The 21,002-nt window shown below is 39.3% G+C and overlaps 1 protein-coding gene across 1 annotated transcript; it reads right to left on the reverse strand.

Annotated features, from left to right (window-relative positions):
* Positions 1-1,018: 1,018 nt before the first annotated feature.
* LOC142411650 (solute carrier organic anion transporter family member 1C1-like) lies at positions 1,019-20,790 on the reverse strand. The gene is made up of 14 exons (XM_075505887.1): positions 20,680-20,790; positions 19,942-20,083; positions 19,702-19,834; positions 18,123-18,253; positions 17,758-17,904; positions 13,028-13,126; positions 11,989-12,222; positions 10,646-10,810; positions 9,090-9,285; positions 6,532-6,697; positions 4,826-5,007; positions 3,307-3,371; positions 2,023-2,140; positions 1,019-1,241 (listed from the first exon to the last, which is right to left on the reverse strand). Exons 1-14 carry the CDS (start codon positions 20,788-20,790, stop codon positions 1,019-1,021), a joined length of 2,112 nt encoding a protein of 703 aa, XP_075362002.1.
* Positions 20,791-21,002: the final 212 nt, after the last annotated feature.

Here is a 21,002-nt window from a genome sequence, read left to right on the forward strand (position 1 = left end):
CAAAAACCTACAGTAATTTTAGTAGGCATGTTTGCTCCCATTGTGAAGGTACATCATGAAGGCTGTCAATGAAATATCACACTTCAAGTATTTTTAGAGACTTTTTTTCCCCAGTAATGACTTTCTTGAAGTTTCTCTGTGGACTAGGCTGTCTGTGGAAAGCCATAAATTTGCAAGTTTTCAGTACTGTATTTCAAGGCTTACTGGAGCTTAAACAAGGAAGGAAATGTCTATACATGTGGTATAAATGCAGTGGTCATTAGGATAAAAATGCCCACACACGCACACACACAAAAAAAAAAATCAAAGAAACTTAAACACCTATCACTTTATTGCATCAGTTCAGAGTAATTTTACTCAAACCCAATACTGAGATGTGCTGCAAAATTAATACACCACTTTCTTTTGTTTGCAATCTATTTTGATTGTTTATTGTGTTCAAGCCAAACTCCAGCGTTGTCGTGCAGTTCTTGTTCAGAGAGTGCTCACTGACAGCCCTGGGGCTCTCACTTGAGCATGGGCCGTGGGACCCAGTCTGGAACAAAGAGCTCTGGTCATGAACCATGCAGCAAAGGCCATCAGAGCAACTGGGCAAGTGTAACTAACTCAATTAGCCATTTAGAGCTGTAGGACTAAATACAGAGCAAGAGGACTTGAAATAAAGACGGTGAAAAATGGAAATGAAGCTTATTGTGGATTTCTTCTTTTTAATTTTTCAATCAAAATCAAATGTATGACACTGGAAAAAAAATTGGCTAGTCTTACTGTTGGTCTAGAAAGGGACTGAAAGCAAGAGGATGGGAGAGTTCCCCCAAACTTTGAAAACCTTTTCCCCCTATTGTTTCAGATGAGGAGAGAAAGACGATAGGGTAAAGCAAATTGAAAGTCAATGTTTCAAAGATATTTTTTTGAACCCTCAAAATGTAAACTAGCTGTTGAAGTCAGTAATTAGACCCCTGTTGTGCTTAGAAAAACTGAAGGATAGGCAGAGTTAGGAAAAGGCCTTCTTTCTCTTTTTTTACATACAAGTTTCCTCACTCTCCTCTGAGGTTCTTGCACCAGGAAGAATTTCTTTTTTGTTGGTAGTAGCTGGTTCTTTGCTGATTGATCTTTCTGTATTTTTAATATTTGTCATCTCTTTGCCATCTGGTTTGAAGCATTTCATTATTAAAACAGAGAGCACTATGTATAAGAGACAGCATCCTGCCCGGAGTCCTGCAATGAGGCCAAGATAGACATTTCTAGAAAAAAAGGTGACAAAATATGTTTGTATAAATAAAGCTTGCCACTTCTGAGCAGAACCAAGTAAGATATCAAAAACACTTTGGCAAAACCATCTATTCTCAGCCAGGCATTGCTCCACATTTTGAGAAATAACAAAGAGAAAGCAAACAATCTCACGGTTTTTAGGCCCAGGCAGGTTCTAATCAGGTCCTATAGTCCTAGCAGAAATGCCTCCTGTCCGAAGAGTACCCCATTCAGCAGACGATATTTTAGGGCTGGGACAGGAGAAGCTGCACCAGCTGGGGCTTTGCCTGTTGTCCCAGCCTTCCCCCAGCCCCTCACTGGCAGCATGCAGTGCTCCCGGCCACAGCTCTCCATGCACCAGCAGTCATTTGGGTTCCCTCTCCAAGTGGATTTTGTGAGCTGCCTTATCCATTAGGAAGCAGAGAAATGAGGGATGAGGAAGAGTGCCTTCAGTACTACGCTTACTCCATGGTTCTTCAGTCTCCCACAAAGCCAAAGTGTCACAGAGTTATTCAGTGAGTGCACTAAGGCTTCAATAAGGGAACTAATTCTGGTGAGGTGAGACAGTGTACTGCAATGTCACATGTCGGACTGAATCCAAATTATTTGGCTTATTTGATCTATTAAGGCCTAGTCAAAATAAGCAGTTTTGGTGCTTTTAGTATCCTAATCAGTCTATTGACAATTGTCATGGGCAAAGTATACCTTGGTCCTTGGTGCCCAAAGCTGCCTGAGAAGCCAAATTCCCAACCCTTACCTAAGATTTCAGCTTACCTGAAAGCTTTCGTGTCATATACCCGACAAGATCCAGATCCCCCACAGGTTTTAGTCCCCCATTTCAAGCAGGTCTCATCTATCAAGGCGCCGAAATAAATAGGGGCTGGGAGTCCTCCTGCAAAGAAAATTCTTATTACATGATCTCAGACATTAAGATCTCACTGTTTAATGTCATGGTAAAGAAATGAGGAAATGAATCTCAAGGTTTCTGAATTATGGCTGCATAAAATGGAACTAAACATCCAGTGTTGAGATTCCAAGATTTGTGAAATATTTAAGCAAGTACCTAAAGGGAGTTGAAAGGACAGAAGATTATAGCATTATTATATTCAGCGAGGGAAATGTTAGTAATTCTACTTTAATGGCATTTTCATTAGAATTATAACTTCTGTTGTTTAAAGAAATAATATAACCGACATTTCTTTTTCAGTCCCCGGTGTGGAATTACATTCCATGACATATTAATATGTATGTATACTAATGTATCTATTCAGGTATTACACAACAGTTTGCCATTAAAAATGGTTAGCTGAGTGCAAAGGGCTGAAATTAAACACTTGCTTAAAACCAACCAGGTAATAAGTGTATTATTTATGTAGTACTGGAAGAATTCCTTTTAGACAGTCATAATGCTTTAATATAATCAGCTGTTTCAGGGATAATGTGCAGTTTTGTGAAGAAAACTATTTCATAAGAGCACAAGATTGATTCTCTGCAGCATTCAGCTAAAATACGGAGATTAGGAGAGAGGCCCAAATGACTACTTGGGCTTGTCTGCATGGGGAAGATCTCAAAAATCAGCAAGAAAGTGAAGATAAGGCAAGGTACGTTAGAGGCAGGGCATACTACATGTCTGAAGATTGGAATGATTATTTATTGCAGAAAAGAAAGAAAATAATAGGCAGAGTACATGGTAGCTCTAAGTGAAGAATGGTCAGCAAATAGGATCATCAGTGTTAAGGATATCCAGACTGACCAAGCTCAGGTAGTTGTGTCCACAAACAAACAAAAAAACCCTACAAAAGTACAACGCAGTTTCCTTCCTTTGCCTGATTCCTTTGCTGCACAGAAAAAATTCTGAAGAGATAATCATAATACATAATTACATAGCAGGAAACATGTAGCAAGCTCCTCCAAAAATGTGAAATGCATATTCTGCTTACAAAGAAAAATTTCGGAAAATTTCTTCTGTTCTCATCTGGAGCAAGGACATTGCACTGGCTAGCTTTGGTCTGTCTCTTTGACTACCTACTTGAATCCCACAAAGAAATGAAGTTTTACCTAGTACTCTACCACCTAAAGTTTCAATCCCAACAGCAAAGGATTTCAGGTCTGGTGAAACAGATCTAAAAAGGAAACAAAAATAGTACATTGTTTTGGGGAACCATAGAATAATGTAGGTATAGCCATCCTGTGAACACTTGCACGTGCCCCATTGCAGAAGTATTGTGGCTTACCTAGCACAGCTCACTCAAACCCTAATTGAAAACATTCACCAAAGTTAAAGTTCAGATGTACAGCCTCCTTCCATTGACTTCAGTGGATGAACTCTCATAGAAATAAATGGGAGAATCTACAGAAACTGATCTTCAACCCAAGGAGAAGAGGTTGTAAAGACTTTTGGGAGAGGATGCATGGGAAAATTAGAGTGAACCAACTAAAAGTAGGCACTTCATGTCCATAAGTTAAGCTCCAAGAAGCTGTTGTGCTTTAGAAGGGGCTGTACTGTGCAGTGGTGAACAGAGGGAACAAGGGTGTGCAGTCCTTGCTAGCTACCTGCAGGTAAAACCCATCTCTGCCTCTAGCATTTTAGAGAGAGACAGCAAACATGAGTTACCTGGCTACAGAAGTACCTCATTCCTACCAGTGGAGAAACAGCCTGCGTCCATGAGATGAACTGGAAGAATTCACAAAAAGCAGAGGGGAATACTGAGCTGGCACAGGGGCAGGAGTGAGACTTGCTGCCAGCCTGTTTCCTGAACTGGAGTTTATACATCAGTACATCATCTTTTCAGTGTTAACATGAAAGGCTTCTCATTATACACATTAGTATTCTGAAAACTTTGCCCAGCAAAGTTAGCCTTGTCCATAATCCACGCATGCGGTAAGAATGGCTGCACTTAGAAATATTGCAGAACAACCAGCAGCTTAGCAAAGAGAGTTATCTAGTCATGCACACTAACTACTGAGGATTGCAATTCACCCGTGAGCATGAGTGGAAGGAAACTTCCATGCGAAAGGCACAGAACATTGTCTTTTCTTCTGAGTATAAAATAGCAGTGCTGCTTTACAACTGAAGGAATAAAAATAAAAATTAAAAAATTATTGCTGCTGACATAGTTCTGTTTATACCAGCTTGACAAAAAATGGGAATATCAGACTTCTCACAACACAGAAAACATTCTGAGGCAACAAGGCTTAACAAAGGTGAATGTTTTCCTCCTGAGTAATGTCAACAGCATAGTCACCTTGGATATGGCTTAACATCACATCTTATTTCAAGTTCATTGCTCTGTTAAAAACATCCCTGTCATTGGAAGTGAAAACTAATGTTCAGGATCAGCATAAGGCCCACCCATTTCATCACCAAAGTGTCTACTCAGCCTTAAATTGAAATTAAATTGGTGGACAGGCATTTTGCTGTGCCTCTGAACAGAGCTGGATTTCAGAGTACAGGCAAAGACTCAGGGCCCCAATTTCATCAGCATGCCATTCCTCACAATAGGAATGAAATAGTAGATACCATATTCTGTTTCTCTCTCGCCAAGCTTTATGGTCAAGGTAAAGTAAAGTATTTCACCTAAACATAATCATGTATGTAGGAGTGCCTCCTAAGGCTAAAATAAATGCACATGCAGTCTGTAATGCTAAAAAATAGGGAAATGCTTTGGTACAGCTTTCTCTTTGGCATTGTCCCAGAACTGCAGAGGAATTGCCAAGTCCATGCACTTGTCCTTCCACACAGCTGCAATTGTGAAACACCTGAAAGGAGAAGATGAGAAGAAAAATTTATTTAATCAGAATTCAGTGGCACAAAACTACTTTAGTAGCTAGATTTTTCACTCCCCATAACAGGCAGGCTGTTGTTTACGCTGCAAGAACCTCCCTAATCATCTTTGCAGACTGATGGCCAAGTTCATTGGCATGCTCCAGCCGCTCTGAGCTGCTCCAGCAACACAAAGCAACTGTGACTCTAGTTTCAGCCATGCCATTGCTAGGACAGAAAGTGCTCTGTGTATGCTTAAAATGGGTAAAAGCTATAAAATTCAGGCGTGAACTGTTATCCAGCCATTCTGCTCAGGAATCCTATGAAGTAGATGAGTAACAATAAAAATATAAATGTGGACCCAACAATGCAATCATGCATATCTATTGTTATGTATCTAAAACAGCATTTGGTGCTGGATTGAGAGAGGGCTGTTTCATACCCTTTGAAGTGAGCAGGAAACATGGGTTTGAAAGCCAATTCCCCTGAAGTGAAGCAAGAGAATATTGCTGGGATATATGGATATAAGCCTGAAAATGTTGCCTCTCTCTTTCAGTATTGTTACATGAAGACAGTTTTGCTTCTGCCAGAAGACATGACCATTTGCACATGCTTCTGTAAACCTACTGTTTTTAATGGTCTTCCCCAGGTAGGATTGTTTGAAGTCCTGGAAATGGCTTTGCTGCTGATACACTGAACAAAATGGCCAGATGTATATTTACGGGACCTCTTGGCTGTACAATTTAGAGTTATGACTTGCCCAGGAAAGCAGGCAATTCCAGTATGATCTGTAACAGTTTGTGAAAACAGCACTCACAATTTTATACAGGTCTGCTGCACATGAGTTGACACCATGGAATTTTGCTAGTATAACAACCAGACCAGTAAACCCCTAAAGTAAACCCCCTAAAGTAAACCCCTCTTAGCTGTGTTGTACCTATGCAGTAAGAGATATACTGAGAAACTTAAAGCCAAATTTATGGTCATCTTGCTGAGAAGAAAATAAATTACAAAAAAATCAAAATAAAAGCATTCAAGAAATGTAAGTCAAGAGACTGAGGTTTTCATGTCTTTCCTGAATAGCTTACTTACCTCACCCCAACTGTTTTAAAAACCCTTCCTGCAACCATGCACTCACTCAGTTTCTACTACAAGTTTAAACCATACAGAATGGACATTGGAGAAATCTAGCTATATCTATAATCATAGAATCATAGAATAGTTTGGGTTGGAAGGCACCTTTGAAGGTCATCTAGTCCAACTCCCCCTGCAATGAGCAAGGACATCTTCAACTAGATCATGTTGCTCAGAGCTCCGTCCAACCTGACCTTGAATGTTTCCAGGGATGGGGCATCTACAACCTCTCTGCGCAACCGGTTCCAGTGTTTCACCACCCTCATCATAAAGAATTTCTTCCTTATATCTCATCTAAATCTACCCTCTTTTAGTTTAAAACCATTACCACTTGTCCTATTGCAACAGGCCTTACTAAATAATCACCTAGCCACCTATATATTTACCATATTCTTTCCCATCCCGGTTGATGATTTACATCCCGCAAAGCAGGCCGTCATGTAAGTGATCCCATTATCCCCACAAACAGGGTCCCACTGATCCAGCTTGCACCTGCAGTCAGCATTGCAACTCGCCATGAAGCTGTTTTTGGGGGAGGAAAGGTGCTTTAATCTGGAGGAAAACAGAATGAAATAAAAGAATTATTTAGTCGAATTACATAGTCAAACAAAATATCAGGGAGTAGGCAGGAAAAACGTGGAGAAAGTGAAGCAATCAACATGGACAGGTATCTGCTACCATCCAATGGACTGTGAAGTTGTCATATGGAGACTAAGCCAATTTCAGCTAAGCCAAAGCTCTCTTGAGATTTTTCATCAAGCATTAATATTTTTATGGATTGTTGCTGAAAAGGCATGGAACTTACAAACTAGGTATTCTTGGCTGGGAGGGAATATTTGGTATTACTTTTTCATTTGAAACTCAACCCGAGAAAAAGAAAATCATACCTAGAATCTCTTATCACCTGTAGACTGGCCATGCTTTTCCTTAGCTGTAGATATCATACCATATCTGGGTGCTAGAAGTGGTGATATAAAACTACATAAAACTACAGCAGCAAGAAGTCCTTGACTTTTTTTTCACTGGATCAAAGCCGATTAGTGGCAATGGAAGTTGCATGAGCCTGAGTGAGAAGTGCTGCCTCTGTCTCAGCTCTGACTGTATTTAGCAGCAGCAGTCCTGCACCTGGGACAGGCTTGAGCTCCATTTCTTATCAGATCTCATTTCTTGTTGTATATTATCATGGACTTTCATAGCTTCCACTTTTACCAACATATCTGTAAGAAACATCAAAATCAGGCCCCAAGGAGTTAAACTAAGCAGATGACAACTAGAGTTGAGAATTTAAAAAGTGGCCAGCAACTCTGAGGGCATAGTAGCAGGGCTCAATTTTCAGAAAGTATTAGGAGTCCACCATCTACAAATCACCCCTGCTTTGAAGTCACTCACAATATAAAGGAAAAAGTGTTCAAAATTTGCCTTTTCTTCCTCCTTACCCCTCAAGCCAAAACACACCTCAAGGGGGCTACATTTCTCCTGTCTTTTAGAAGGGAAAATAACTGGGAGGTTTAGCCCTCATTGGGCTGTTGCTTGTCTTCAAACTACAAATTGTTAAACAGGTAAAACAGTGTGTAAGTCGCTTAACCAGAACATGCATTCAGCACATGCTAAATTTTCCAGTCTCAGTTTTCCTGGAGAAACTGTAATTGCCCTTTCAGTATTTGCTGTCTTGATTTTTCTGCTTTTTTTTAATTCACTCTACAGTATCAGATGTTGCAGTCAAGCAGAGTTATCTCCACTGCACAAACCTCTGACATCTTTTATGTAACTCACCTCAAAGTTGAACTGGGTGTCAGGTTTGCCAAGACAACTTAGATATTTCTCTGAACATAGGCTCAGTTTCAAAAAACACAGGACTGAGTTTCTGCTGAATTGACAATCTAGCAAGCCCTGCTGGATTCAGTTTAATCCTTTAAAATCCCTTGACATTTTTTGGACCAGACTGAGCTAAATTTAAACAGTAGGCAATTGTGGCAGGCTGCTAGAGTCAGCAAAATGTTCTCAAGGAAGCATGATCATGGTCCTGGTAAGGGAGGGGGAACATCTTTTTGGGCAGCACACACTCCTGACATGTCCGCTTTCTACCTCCCAGCTGAGAAAATGGACACAGGCAGGTCAGCAGCACCAGGTACCAAGGGAGGATGGTAACTCCCCAGGCAGGTTGATAACTACTGATCTAGAGGACGGTCCCTTCTAGAGGCAAAGCCATCGGGGGACTATGGGGAAGCCACTTTCAACACTTTTTTTACATCCCCCTCGCTACATGGTAGGAGGAGACCGGCTTTAAATTTTTGAAATAGAAAGCTTTGAAAAAAAGCTTTGAAAGCTTTGAAATAGAATATAAAAATGTAATTCGCCTGTGATAAATTTCATCTTAATTAGTAATTTGCCAGAATATAGAGGTATATTGTCAATATCCAGCAATAAACAATTTAGAAAAAGAGATGTCCAGTTTAAACAAAATTTGAAAAACAAAATCGGGATATCCTGTCCATCCCCAACACTAGGTATCATTTCAGCCTGACAAGTCTATCTCAAAACCCGGCATTTTCTTGTGTGTATCGCTACCAAGGGAGCGGTAAAATGATACAATCACAGTAGCTCCACTTTAGCTGAAACCGCACTGTCACTAGCGGATGACCTAACACAGGTCAATTTCAACAAAGATTTGTTGTCTTTAAAGAGACACATATATGATTTTTTTTTATGCAAAAGGATAAAGCAATATGCTACAGCAAATCAACAGAGAAGACATGTTTCAGAACTCAGCCAAATTCAAATCAAAATGTTTTCTAGAGTAGAAGGTTTGTAGCCCAGATGAGATTACAAACCCAGATTAGTTTGTGAGACTAGAGCAATACAGGTGCGTGCACCATGTTCTGCACTGTCATGGAAGCAACCGTGACAAATGACACAACCAACACAAACCCAAAGGGATACAAACCCAGAGTAGGGCGCTGTCAAACCGGCCACCTGGAGCACCTCACAACTGCACGTAAAGTACAAGAGGTTTAACAAATATGCTACTATAAAGGTGATGCATGCAAACTTTGCCATTTCAGTTATGTGAAGTTTGAATTTCTTGATCAGAAAGCCTCCTAGAAACATCCCCAGGATTGTGATGGGTAAAAGTATCACACCTGCAAATAGAAAGTAACAAAAATGTTAACTGCTGTCACTTGCATTGACCCTTTTTAGAATAAGTATCTGGTTCTACTAGTTTCCAAAATATCAGATACTGACCTATTTTCAGACTGATCCTTTGAGGTTCTAAGATTTTTTTATTACCTTTAAGTAATTTTGCTTACTTCCCCATTTTCTTTCAAGTCATGTTATGACCTTAAAAAGCTTAGTTACTCAATATTCCCTACCTTTTTACTATACTGTTGTTCGTATGTATATTGATATAATAAAACCTATACAGGTGCCTGTTAGAAACTGGAGTAAATGAGATAAATGTCTTAGCTCATGGGCACTTCTTCATCTAAAATAAAACATTAAACTTTCTGAAAGTTGCAAAAATAAATCTCCAAAACGGCATATGAAAGGAAGCAGTGTCTGGTTTTGCATTTGATTCCATTTTGCTCTGAGAGTGAATCATGGGAAGATTTGCATTTAGATTTAATCCGTTCAGCACTTCACAAACTCCAGCCCTAATATTTACATGCTAAATAGAGAGCTTTTACAAGGTTTTATTGTGAGGGTTTTGCCTTTCTCTGTGAGTTTTTTTGTTTGGTTGGGTTTTTTGGCCGTGTTGGTTTTGTAAAACTTTCCCTGCATCCAAAAAAAGATAGGAAAAAGAAAGTTCTTACCACATTTGTACCTAACCCGCATCAAAGCAGGGTGCCTTCAGATTAAAGTAATGGAATATCAGTTCTGCAATGACCACAAATTCCCTGGTTTTCTTGCCAGGTTATGAGACCATATTATTCACTGTAAGATTAATATAATTTCAGCATTCTTTTTTTGTAGAACACTACAAAGAACTTATTTTTCAGGGAACTGGCAAATAGAAAAAGAGCTTTGAGCTGAATGAAATTACTCAAAATTTTACATTTTGGTTTCTTATTGCTTATAATATTTGTATTTGTAATCAAAATGGAAGAACATTTATACCAAGATGTTATTCTGAAAAGGAAAATCACACATTTCATTAGACATTTTCTAAATTAAATGTTTTTCTCTTTTAGTTGTTACTTAGTTGCAGTTTATGTGTGGTTTTTGTTCACAAAAACAGATACATTCGTAACCCAAATCTCACTCTGAAAAAAACTTCACCCCCCAAAAAAAATCCACCAAGTTCTAATAATCCTCTAGCTCACTAAATTAGGAACACCAGGAAAATTAACATCCATTTTCACAATACAGTAGGAAAATTAATAAACCACTACATACTTTAACCAAAAAAGTTCACAGAAGCTCCTCCTGAAAGGGAAGGCAAAATAACAAAGAAAAGCTTCCTTCTTGACACTGGAATTTAAAAGAAGGACAGGTACCTACCAATTAGAAAGATGGCTCTTGCCACTGATACATTAAATTGCTGCTCCATAAACTTTGTCTCATAGGTTATCAACCCAACAAGAGAATTGTACTGCAGAATAGTGAGGAAGATGTACACCAGGAAAACTGGATTTCCAAACAGCTTCTTCAGAGCTGGGAAGAAATCTGCAATGGAGAGGTATATGCTGTACACCCTGCTACACACAGAGAAGAGCTGTTTTGACATCCTTTAGATAATAAAACTAACTTTGATTTAATTTGGCTGTATTGCAGATTATAATTCTTTGCCCGTAGAAACATATGCTTTGCCCATAAAAACATATGTGAGAGTTTTCCTCATTGCCAACACATGACTTACAGGAGCAGCAAGGCTGAATGGCACAGTGGATGCTGAAGCGGGAACCAGAAAACCTAGATTCTCTTGTGTGTGACACAGGACTATTCATCAAAGGCACTAAGGCTTGCAACACTGATTCTCAATGCCTGTACAAGAGAGTGTCCCTAGAGGAGCATTAAGACTCTATAATGTACCAAGTGAAAAGTTTGGTGCCTAAGGCAGGAGCCTTCACAAACCACATGAGATACCCACGTGAGGCTGATATTCAGAGATAGGGAGCACCTGACCAAGCAAAAGGCTGGAACTTTTCCTGAGACCCTTGGGTAGAGTACCTAAGTCCATGGAATTAAAGGGAAGGCAAAAACCTGCATTTATCCTGTAGTTTGGTTGTTGGCACACTTGCCTAAAAGATGAGAGTTCAAAACACATCTGCAATAGCTACTAAGGGGTGCACATGCCTACATACATACAAATAAAACCCTTGGGGGAGGCCGGCAATGGGTAGTTGGGTCTGATATTGCCTATGCAAGATTAATTTGGTATCGCTGAGCTCATACACAGGAGCTATAAATCCAGTAAAATCCCTCCAACAGCTAACGTAGTACTTAGCCTCATGTTTCCCTCCCATATGTTGGCCTCAGTGAAACAGGAACCTGCCAGCTGTGGACTGGTCATTAATGAGGGATGGGATTTTTTCCCCCCTCTTTCTTCATAATCATAGGATTATAGCTGTAATACATCATATGACAACTACTGTGTTGAACTGAGAATCTCTGGTGCTCAAAGCAACAGCATGACCTTTTTCCAGCTGTCTTGACATAAGGAGAGGACTGAAACACACCCTTAGCATGTAATTATAATACTATAAATTAAAGAGAGCATTTTTGTCCATCATTTGCACTGCAGAAACATGCATTTTGCTGAGGGTTGTGCAAATCCACACTCAGTTCAGAAGGAACCCATGAGAGGGAATTCACATGCAAACATTTGGGCAATAATCTTTCACCTTTTACTGCCTCTGAGAACTTTAACTGTGGCTGAGCTGGGGGGTCTATTTTACAGTGATCTTGAACAGGCAAATGACTAATCTTCAGGTTTTCATTCTCTCCTTCTTTTGGTAAGGAGTAAGGCAGAAACCAGAAGGGCAATGAAGCAGTGAAGTTGACTGCTCCACAGATAAGCAGTCCAAGCCACCAGGCACCAACCCAACGGGTATCCTTAGGATTTATGCTGATAGCATCTATAAAATACAGAAAGACAGGAAAATAGATTAAATATCATGCAGAGCAATTAAACTTACTATAGGTATCCTTATATATATAATTTAAAGACCAGAACAGGGTGATTTATGTTTCATACGAGAATTGAAATGCAGCTTGTATCAAATCAGTCCCATGCAGTCAAAAATAGATGTCTCCATTTAGACCCATGGTGGCATTTCCCTGCCACAATCTTCCAACACTTTCAGTGGGAATGAGTGACAGCAAGAGGGCCCTTCACCACCCAAAAAGAACTTCCCTTTCTCAATTTCCCACTGTCCCCTCCTTCTTCTATCCCCCAAATCAATAGTTTTTCCTTGAAGTTCCTCAAATTTTCCCTGGGATTAGAGACTTGAAAGTGATTTGAACAATGAAATTATTTTCATGTGAATCTTTGCTGCATGCTTTTTAAGAGAACATAGTTTTTGCCAAGAGTTGAAAGTGTCCATGAGCAAAGGCCTTTCACTGTTCCCTCAATGTGTGGATGGTCTTTCATTTGCTCATTTGTTCTCAGCTGCGCAGCGAGGGTGTAACAAGTGCATCCGCAAGCATAAAGAGGTGCAAAATTTTTCTGCAGTGGGGGTAGGGGTCTTGCATCAAGGGCTATTCCAGTCACACTACAACGCTGCAGATACTAAAATGTAAATAACACTAGTTTTCGAGTACGAAAAACTCTCTGCAGAGCCCCCCCTTTTTGAAGTAGTAAGCTGGGAAGGTGCTTCTTGGCATGCAGGTACCTATACACAGCCATCTTCTCAGTTAATGCACCACCCCACAGTCTCTTACTGATATCCACAACGCCAATGTCAACCCAGAGGCTGGCACAGAAAGATCCAAGCAGGAAGCCCAGGGTCGGTCCAAACATGCCCGAGGATCTCACCAGGCCTGTAAGAGAAGGGAGGCAGCACAGGAGATTGAGCAAAACGTTCTGCGGACAAGCACGCCGCCTTCTCTGAGGGCAAGGAAAGGAGAGAGGAGGGAGGAAGCCGAAGAGGAGCACAGGCCGTTAGGGGATGTCTAATGGGAAGCTTCTGATCAGCAAGAAAATAAGCCGTAAGCTGCCAATGCAATAGCTGCAATGTGGAAGTAGACTCCTTCACCCTCACAGGGTTTTGCCGAAGCGAGTGCGGTCTCACGTGGACCCCCACACGCATTTCATTGGCAAGATTGGTGTCTTGGAAGGAACAGGAAGAAAGAGAGTAACACTGCAATGATTTTTATCCCCCCCCCCCCCCCGATTTTTGTAGTTGCATTGTTCAGCTTGTGGTGGTTAACTAATGAAGATACAACTCCAGGCCCGTTGGAGGTATCATAAGTCTACCTGCAACTCTATTTACAGCTTCCATGATGTTCTATGATTGTAGAAGTCAGGATGTTTCCCTATAGTATGTGTTCAGGTCCCTAGTTTAATTTTAAGTAGCAGTAGTTGATCTGATGGTGTGGATATAAGAAGGCACATCTTTGCAGTTTGGAATCACATTAGGATGACTGGGACAATAAAAGTGCGTGGACATGAAATTAGGTACAGGACCCTGAGAATATTTTCAGTAGGCAACAAGGAGATATAAGTGTCCCTCTGTGTGATCAGAGTTCATTAGACAGAATCTTTGTTGAATCATTCAGCACCAGAATGAGCGAATCAGCTACCTGTTGCGATAATACGCACTTATGCGGCTCTAAAAAAAAAATCAAGAAATCCGGTGATCAGGTAATGACCTCTTTAAAAGCAGGTTGCAGTTTTGCTACTGGCCTCACTGGGGCTTCTATTTCCTGCTCTGTCTCTGCTTACAAAGGAGATAACATGGGATCAGAAAAGGTGGGATGCCCCTAGGAGCAAATGAATAAGCTGTGAAGACTAGCAGGAAATCTAGGAAGCTAGGACTGCATTTTGCTGACTGCATTTGTAAATACAACACAATTTGACTTTGGTGACCACTGCTGGCAATCAACATAAAATGAAAATATCCTCAAAATAATTCAAACATAGGTCATAGGTCCTCACATTCCCTTGTCACTTTTGTTGATCTGTTGAAGTTTAGTTGTGAGAGGGTAACAGTTTCAAAAAAAGGTTAGTGATTTGGATTTCTGAATTCTAGCATGGAACTGCCACCTGGGAGTGGTTTGAAGTTGCAGAAGGCTATTCTATTAGAAAAATATTGAAGGCTATTCTATTAGAAAAATATAACTGCAATTCTATTAGAAAAAAAGGAATTCTTGACCAAGTGCCTGTCAGTTCTTGTGCACATTTGGCACTACGCTCTGTAAATCCTACTATGTTGTTCTACTGCAGAGATTTTTCTCCTGTTGATTTTGCAAACTCTTTGCTGAATGTAGTGATTCCTCAGCTTATGATCAAGGACTTCTGTAATAAATTCTTACAGCATAATTTAACCATTCAGTTTTTATCTTTGCTTCATTGCTCTAATTGCATACTGCTTTCATTTAGTTCTCTCACTTTACTTCATCAGATCTGGCCTTTTAGACTAAATTCTGATTCTTCCAAATGACTGACTGCTGCAGAGTCAGGATTTTGACACTAGAAGCCAGGAATTAGCTCTTTATGTTATTTAACAGTGAGTCTAAAGTAGAACTTACTACTCAGAACTATGCAAGCTCATCTCCAAAGTTCAAATACTCAGTGGCATATATCTAAAATAAACAGATAAAAACCAGCACATCCATAACACTGGCTTTGTATATTGTATGCAGTATATTTCTTTAAGATACCATATGCTATCAGATAAGCTAAGAAGCATATGTGCAATAACTTTGCGTATGTATAGTTTTTAAATTAAATTTCACACTTGCATACCCTTTAAATTCAAGAATAACTTCGCTAAGATAATATGTTTATATTGTGACAAAACAAAAGCAAATAATTTCACAGTGATATTTTCTTAGGATATTTTTGCTTTGTAATATTTATTCTTTGTAATTAATAAACAAACTAAACCACAAACAGTAAATCATGCAGACTTATCACTTAATCAGCTGCTGCATATTGACATAGCTCAGCCAAGCCTTTGTATTGATGAGTAATTTAACATGTAACAGGTATTAAAATTTACAACATACATTGGCCTCAGATACGTTTCTACTGAAGCCATGGGTTCAACACTTACAAGATTATATGCTAATGCTCAACTCAGTGATGAAATGTCATTCATTCAAAGTATCTGCGTTGGTGAGAAATCCATGGAAGTGAAGTACTCCTCATTAAATATCTTTAATTGTCTGTTACTCCTCTTACATGATAAGTCTGATGGCTACTGCCATTAATTAACCATGTCAACATTCAGTTTCAAATAAAATCAGAAATTCATTTTAAAAAATGGCTACTGAAAGCTTATTAGTACAGGTGAAATCCTCATATGTATGTTGGCAACCCTTCTATAGGCACCTAAGCAGAAGCAAAATATCTGAAGACCATAAAACATCTGAATAAATTAGGTGCTTAGCATGGAGGAGTATTTATGAAATAACCTCTCAGTCAGAGCAGTTGGCCTCAAAGGTGACTCCACCAAAGGCCTCTCTCAGAACAAAGCAAACCACTGAGATTCTGATATTCCTGTCTCTTGACAAATGCCAATTGCATGTAGACACAGAGGGTCAGATCATTACACCTTTCAGTCATCCTGAGTAGTGACCCTACGCAGAAGAGCTTTTCAGGACTGTATGTGGTGTACAGTGCATTGTACCACCGCAGGACCACGTTGATGGCCTGGTAGAACTACATAAATTAAAAAGGTTCTGTAAAAGTCAGTCTGAAAACTATAGAATTTCCTGGGGGCGGGGGGGGGGGGGGGGGGGGGGAATCCATTTCCTGTCTCACAGAGTTCTACAGAAAAGCTACCATCCTCTACTAAATTCTGTAAGACAGCTTAACAAAAACGCTAATTTTTTTCCTTTTCTGTTCCTTCCTATGACAACTCCGGTTTTATTGCTGTCAGTTATCATTTACACTACAACTCTGCCAAAAAGATTTTAATGCATTCTATTGACACAATAAAAAGCTGTCTCTGCCTCAAAATAACTTATGTCCTTAGTCAACAAAACATCTAAGGGCGGGAGGAAAAGGAGAGTCAGGAAAGTGAAACTTCTTGCTCAGGGTCAAATAATGAGATCAATGGTCAAAATTCATCAGCAAGGCTTGACTGACTTTTTTTATTAGAGGACAATTTTTGTTGCATTTTACAAAAACACTGATCATAAATTGATTCAGTCAACTGATAAAAAAATCAGATCTAGGAAAGAATTAAAGTTGGTCAAGAAAAGGAATTTCAGCTCTACGCAAAAGACTATTTCAACATTCACTTTTTTTGCAAATTGGGTCAGTCCATCAAAATGGAATAAGAGACTGAAAATTGCTATTCAGAATGTTAAAATGAAATATTTTAATACTCTGTAAACAAAATACTTTCTTTCACTTGCACGACCCAAACAAATTTTCATTTTGCTTGAATACATACTATTCTCTGTGTCTACTCTATATTTTTAGTCTCACTTCCTCAGTAGTCTCCAACCCATTGCAGTCTCTCCCAGATCAGATTCTGACGAGAAAAAATTCCAGCTGAACTTTTTAAAATACCTTTAATCAGAAGCTCAGAGGCGATTACAAATATTTTGGATAACTACTGAGTGGAACTTTTGTTTTTGTCAGCTTCCTTCACAATACTTCCATTTTCTTCAACCTGCAGATTTCCTCATCCCCAAATGAAGACATTTGCAATGGCCTTACCCTGTAGCATTACATACTGAGCTCTTCCTGAAACTGTGTCTTACTATCTTTATGACCAGTTCAACTTCACCAAGTTTACTACAGGCAACAGTTTTCACCTCCCTCAGCCAAAGAAACACTCCATGCTATTAAACCAGTTTGGCAATAAATTAATTAGCTTGGGTGTAAGTCATTCTGTCTTGGGCAATAGGCTACCTTCCATCAAAACAACAACAACGAAATCCCAATTAGAAGGGATTTGTTACAACACCCTGGCAAGGGTTTGGTTTTTCCTTCGGTAACTAGCGACTTTAAAAAGCTTTCATCAGGAAGTGTGCTGCATGTAAAATTCAAAAAGTCAGGTAAAAGCTTCTGAAACATGTTTACGTTACTGTGATTGCATTACTGATCCTTACATTAAGGATCATTCTCTTCTCTGTGAAACAGTGATTAGGAAGAATTTTATCCTCTGAAGCGGTGGTACTGAAGATGATACGCCAGACAAGACAGATATGATTTCTCATTTTGGAGAAAGTAGTATTTGATTATGCTTCTCTTCATTACAGAGAAAACTGACACATGTAGCAGAAGCCACTTGGGGAAAGCAAAAGGAGCATCTGGGAAATATCCTTCAAAAATAAACATGAGATCTCTTTCGAACTGCTTTTTTGTCTCTGTACAACTCAAAATTATCCAGAACAGAGCAGATAGATAGATTTTTTTTGGTGAGTATTTGCTTGGCTACAGAAACGTTAAAGAAAAGAAAGTTTAGCATAAGAATCACTTATTTGCATATTACCTATGTAAAATGCTGAGTTTTCTTCTTTAGAAAAATCATCAATATATGAAACCCCCAGTGGCATAACTGGTGCTTCCCCAATTCCACGTAAAAGGTTCCCCATCAACACAAAGAGCCACAGGTAGGAATTTGTTGTTTTCTCACATCCTGCAGGCCATAAACATTTACATTTCTGTGAACATAATCCTGACAATACTTTATTGCAACAGAAAAATAACATAAGATATGGTTTTTTACAATCATCATAGGGTGGGTTTGTATATATCACAGTTTCTAACAGGGGTTTTACTGCTTTCCAGTAAAAGAAGGTGTATAAAATGGGGACAAGCAGAAGAAGAGAACCCAGCATCAGAGCTTTTGCTTACCAAAATTTTTCATTGCACTGGGTGTTTCTGTAGCATCTGTGACTGGAAGGCCCTCAGACGATGCTGGGGAGCAAGCTGATACACTCGTAGAGGAGTTGTCCACAGTAACAGTTATCCTTTCATAATTATAACTGGAAAACAACTGTGTAAAATACAACTGACACATGAAAGACACTGCTTTGCAGGAAGTGTGTATGAGCCTTGTGTTCATTCCTGTTACGTGCAGGCAAAGCAGAGGGGCAACCCATTTCCAGTGCTTTCACTTAAAAAAAGATCGGTATCTTCATACCTTTTTCAAAATGCTCTGACCATTCTAACCGCAATATTTTCTTAAGCTAAAGAGCAAAAAAGCCGCTTCCAGGGCTTAAGAGATCATTCTTTAGACTGAAGGACAGAGGCAGAGTCCATCCACATCTGCCTACATACAACAGTGCTGATGTTTTTCCATACTGGCACCAGTTTCTTACCTATGTGACAGACGTGTAACATAGGGATTTCTGTGCTAGTTTAAAATGAGCTAGCTAAGGATCTAGTAGTAACCTATCTGTGTCTATAAAGAGATTAACACGGGCTGCAAAACACATGTGCCAGTTTGTCTGTATTTAGGCAGCCAACTACTACAGCAAATCCACTAAGTAAATTGAAGCCAGCTTGAGTACATTTATGCTACATTGGGATAAATGGAAAGCAGATATTCGCTCTGACTGTGCAATCAAGTGGTAACCTTTAATATTGTGACGGGTGACAGTGAGGTCCCCATGGCCACTGGGTTTTGCTCAGTGTTGTGGAGAATGGGTAATCTTCAGAACCTGGCTGTGAGTTTGGGTTAAATCAGAGATTTCCATAGCTCTGCTTCTGGCCTGTGCTGTCCCTTGCAGTGCAGGTTCCCAAGCAGAGTAGTGACTGTGGCCACTTTCCATACCATGGTCCCCAGATATAATTCTTTCCATACTCTCCTTATCAAAGGTATTGGTTTTGGAACTAAAGAAGATGCACAAATAAATTTTAATTTTTGAGGGACAGAGGGGTTTTATTTTCAACTACTATTCAGTAAGGATGCCGAAGGATTGGAGAGGTATGAACTGCTTCTGACAACTATGTAAGCACTAAAGCTTAGATGTGAAGGGGTATTTAGATAGTTAAGTCTCCCTGAGTTCAGTGGAGATAGATACAGATTTTCATAATTTTAAAGAGCTTAGCATGAATAGCCACCATGGAGAAAGAAAACTCTTCCATCAAGATCTCGTTACAGTTCAAGTATTAAAAAAAAAAAGAACAGCTAAAAAAAACCCCCCATATCTATATATATCCATCCCAGGTGAAAAATACAACCCACTTTATCCCTAATTATGTATAAGTTCTGTAGAAACCTGAGGTTTCTCTCTTACTTACCTGTAGAAAGAGGTTACATTTCAGACAGGAAATCAGAAAGTCAATACTAAAAAATCCACCTATTAAAACCTTCCTTTTATCTGGAAGAAACTACTATTGTCAAGCTTTTAACTCAGGTGTATGATTAAAAAACACTTCATATAGTCAAGTTCAATTACTGCACAATGTGAAAACTCTCCATATTTACCGTCCCATTAGGAACTGAGGCATCACTGACAAAAATGCTCCTAAGGACATAATGAGACATCCAACAGCAATTACTTTTGGTCGATGAACTCTTGGTCCAAGGTAGCTCACCAACACCATTACCATTAAGTTACCTGCATCAACAGGAGAGAGAACCAGTAAGATTACAAAGAGATTTTTTTTAGGGGGAAAAATGTATTAAGAAGCAGTATTTATCCACTTTCAAAGAAAGTACATATACCTATCTCAAAGCTGCCATCAATAATGCCAACAATTGATGATGAGATTTCAAATCTCCTTTCAATTTGACTGGACATGCTCTTCATGTAGCTTCCAGAAAATCCTTTGGCAAAAAAGGAAAAAGCTAGAGCTCCAAGAAATATCTGGAGAGAGAAAATAATTGAGTTTGCAAAGAAAGAATTTCTTCTTCATTGGCTGGATGCCTGAGCAACCTACTCAAGAAACACAAAAATCAAATGCTTTGCTTTCTAATTCTCTGTGAAGAGATTCTTCCTATTGTTTTCATTAAAACAGAAGATTTTACTTTCTCTTTCAGGGTGGCCTCCAAAGCCTCTTCTACTGCAAAGAAAAAGAAAGTTGACATTGACTGTGTGCACCTTCTACCTTTCTACCACATACCATTTTAGCTGTTTCCTTCCTTAGGGAAAACTTGCAGCATGAAGTTGTTCATTACTGGTACTATAATTACGGCATGTCTTATTACTCCTACTTCTCCTGTTCTAAAAAGCATGGATAAAAAGATATAGCTGCAACTACCACTATGACTATAGCACACCTCTAAATGATTCGTTAGTAAAATATGGCTTCTCTTTTTAACTGCTGAACACATTTATTGACTTCTATATTCTTGGAATCACAACCTTCAGTGTCATAGAGAACTAAGTGAATTTTGATAGAACTTCAAATTGTAATTTTCAGTATTCCAGAGAAAATATGTTGTGAGGGCTCCCCTCTGTACCTTTAGCTTTGAACAATTATGGCACACGCTCTTGGCAGGAACTGCGCTGCCATCGCTGTCCTGGAAGAGTGACTTGTCTTTAAGCTGGCCAGCAGTGATTGGCCTGTCCATGGTTTTCCTCTTCCAGATCTGATATGTAGGTCTTCCTGTTTGGAAAATATCATTATGATTAACTATTATTTGCATAAGAATAAAGGTTCCAATGTTTTTCAGACATACTAGATGGTGAGACGCTACTTGAAGCGTCTACACATTGACACCTTTTCTAAGGAAGGATGTTAAAGAGTGTTCAAAGTGTCACTGTAATGAGTTAAGGATTGGTG

The sequence above is a fragment of the Mycteria americana genome, chromosome 1 (genome assembly GCF_035582795.1).
Source record: "Mycteria americana isolate JAX WOST 10 ecotype Jacksonville Zoo and Gardens chromosome 1, USCA_MyAme_1.0, whole genome shotgun sequence".
NCBI classification, from domain to species: Eukaryota; Metazoa; Chordata; class Aves; order Ciconiiformes; family Ciconiidae; genus Mycteria; species Mycteria americana.

Excerpts from the sequence above, each read along its gene's own strand:
- LOC142411650 (XM_075505887.1), bottom strand. The coding sequence starts at position 20,790 with ATGGACAGGCCAATCACTGCTGGCCAGCTTAAAGACAAGTCACTCTTC. Across the intron at positions 17,905-18,122 it reads CAGTGCAATGAAAAATTTTG|GATGTGAGAAAACAACAAAT; the intron begins GTAAGCAAAAGC and ends TATGGCCTGCAG. Across the intron at positions 2,141-3,306 it reads TTTAGGTGGTAGAGTACTAG|GAGGACTCCCAGCCCCTATT; the intron begins GTAAAACTTCAT and ends TTTTCTTTGCAG.